This window comes from Macaca fascicularis, chromosome 1 (genome assembly GCF_037993035.2).
Source record: "Macaca fascicularis isolate 582-1 chromosome 1, T2T-MFA8v1.1".
NCBI classification, from domain to species: domain Eukaryota; kingdom Metazoa; phylum Chordata; class Mammalia; order Primates; family Cercopithecidae; genus Macaca; species Macaca fascicularis.
The window spans coordinates 191,706,524-191,708,730 of record NC_088375.1 but is presented as its reverse complement, the minus strand read 5'-3'; the positions used below and the strand labels follow the sequence as shown (position 1 = coordinate 191,708,730).

The 2,207-nt window shown below is 44.4% G+C and overlaps 1 protein-coding gene across 1 annotated transcript; it reads right to left on the bottom strand.

The window, feature by feature from the left end:
• Nucleotides 1-770: 770 nt before the first annotated feature.
• LOC102143322 (putative olfactory receptor 2B3) lies at nucleotides 771-1,715 on the bottom strand. Its single transcript, XM_005543698.3, has one exon. The coding sequence runs from the start codon at nucleotides 1,713-1,715 to the stop codon at nucleotides 771-773; it is 945 nt and encodes a 314-aa protein (XP_005543755.3).
• Between the last annotated feature and the right edge of the window lie 492 nt (nucleotides 1,716-2,207).

The following is a 2,207-nucleotide window of genomic DNA, read 5'->3' as shown; positions in this document are numbered from 1 at the left end:
AAGAATAGCAGCATCTATATGAAGCAGTGTCTATACAAAGGATTCAAGCACTGTTTTAAGAACTTTACCTTCTCACAACAATCCTATGAGGTGATGATTTGCTGTTACTAATATCACCCAATTTTACAGATAAGGAAACGGTTTGGCTACCAAGTATAAACTCTTAATCACTATGATATGATTTGGGTAATGTTTTGTGTGTGTACCCAGAGACCCCTCAAGATACCTCTTCACCCCCGCAGGAGCTCACCTCTCCAACAACCAGATGGATTAGGCAGCCTGGGACTCACATTCCCGTGGAAAATGCTATATGGACAATGGCCAATCCATGAACCCTATTCCTGGGGTCACTTTTCCTTTCTCCTATGTTTCTTTAGATCTGTTTATGGTTTTGTTTGAGATAAAAATAAGGTCACTGATCTGGAGTCCTGGGAGCCATCTTATCACAGCCATCTTGAGTTTATTTAATATGTCACATCCTTGTACACTCAGTCACCCCATCAGCAAACGTTGATGACGCTTTGTGCGGGACCCTTTGCTGAGCCCTGGGAAAATGAATCAAAAGTACATTCTACTTGGCACTCTGTCTACAGTTGGGTCTTTTATGGTTGAGGCTAGCCCAGATGCTGGAGCCATCAGCAAGTCTACACCAGCTACTTAGCTTTACATATCATCAGCCTTAACCATCGGTCAATGGTTCCTGCCTGGGTAACATGGCCACAGATCCTGTGATTTCAGATCTGGTTGTGGCCTTCTATGCTCCAGTAGTCTCACTCAGGGACCCTGCCCCAGCCTGTTACTTTGAGGAAAGCCTTCTTCACATCTTTGTTTCTGAGGCTGTAGATTATGGGGTTGAGAAAGGCAGAGATGACATTGTAGAACAGAGCCAGTATCTTGTCCCTCTCTGGGGAGGCACTGGCCCCAGGGTTCATGTACATAAACATGGCTGGTCCACAGAACATGGTGATCACAGTGATGTGGGATGCACAGGTGAAGAAGGCCTTGAGTCGACCCTGGGCTGAGCGGATTTTCAAGATAGTGGCAAAGATGCAGACATAAGAGGACAGAATGAAGGAAAGAGGTACCAGGAGAAGGATGAAGCCCAGGATGAAATCTACTTGGTCATTGAGGGATGTGTCTGCACAGGTTAGCTTCAGAACAGCAGGGACCTCACAGAAAAAGTGGTTGATCTCATTGGGACCACAGTAGGGCAGGCACATGGTGAAGACAGTATAGACTAGGGAACAGCTGACACCCCACAGTCCACAAAAGACTATCATTGCTCCACATAGCCATGGACTCATAATAACCTTGTATCTGAGTGGGTAGCAGATGGCCACATATCTATCATAAGCCATGACAGAGAACAGCCAGCCTTCAGTGATTCCCAAAACCAAGAAGATGTACATCTGGGACACACATCCAACATAGGAGATAATTTTCTTCTGGCAGACCAGATGCACCAACATCTGGGGCACAGTAGTGGTAACGTAGCTCATGTCCAGCATGGAAAGGGCACTAAGGAGGAAGTACATGGGTGTGTGGAGGTGGGAGTCAAGGTGGATCAAGATGACAATGAGCCCATTGCCCACAAGTGTAGAGAGGTAGAGGAAGAGAAAGATGTTGAAGAGGATTGCATTAATTCGGGAATCCCTGGAGAAACCCAGAAGGATGAACTCAGACACGAAGCTGTGGTTATCCCAGAAGTCTTCCATTCTCCTTCAGCTGCAGAAAGAGAAATGGAGCTACTAGTGGTCCAGTTTAGACCACTGCACTACATGCCTGTAGTCCCAGCTACTCAGGGGGCTGAGGCAGGAGAATCATTTGAACCCAGGAGGCAGAGGTTGCAGTGAGCCGAGATCCTGCCACTGCACTCCAGCCTGGGTGACAGAGCAAGACTTCATCTCAAAAAATAATAATAATAATAATAGAAAGAAGGTGGGGAGAGGCAAGTGAGGATTCTCTTTTGCTATTTTAAATGAACAAAAGAGCATTGATATTTTATGGATATTGCAAAGGCACTTTATTGATATTTTATGGATATTGCAAAGGCACTTTATTGATATTTTATGGATATTGCAAAGGCACTTTATTGATATTTTATGGATATTGCAAAGGCACTTGATAAATCTTAGGACACATTTCATTTGATAAAATTTGACTTCCATTAAAAAAGACCTTTTGGTATTTTGAAGTTTAGCAACTCT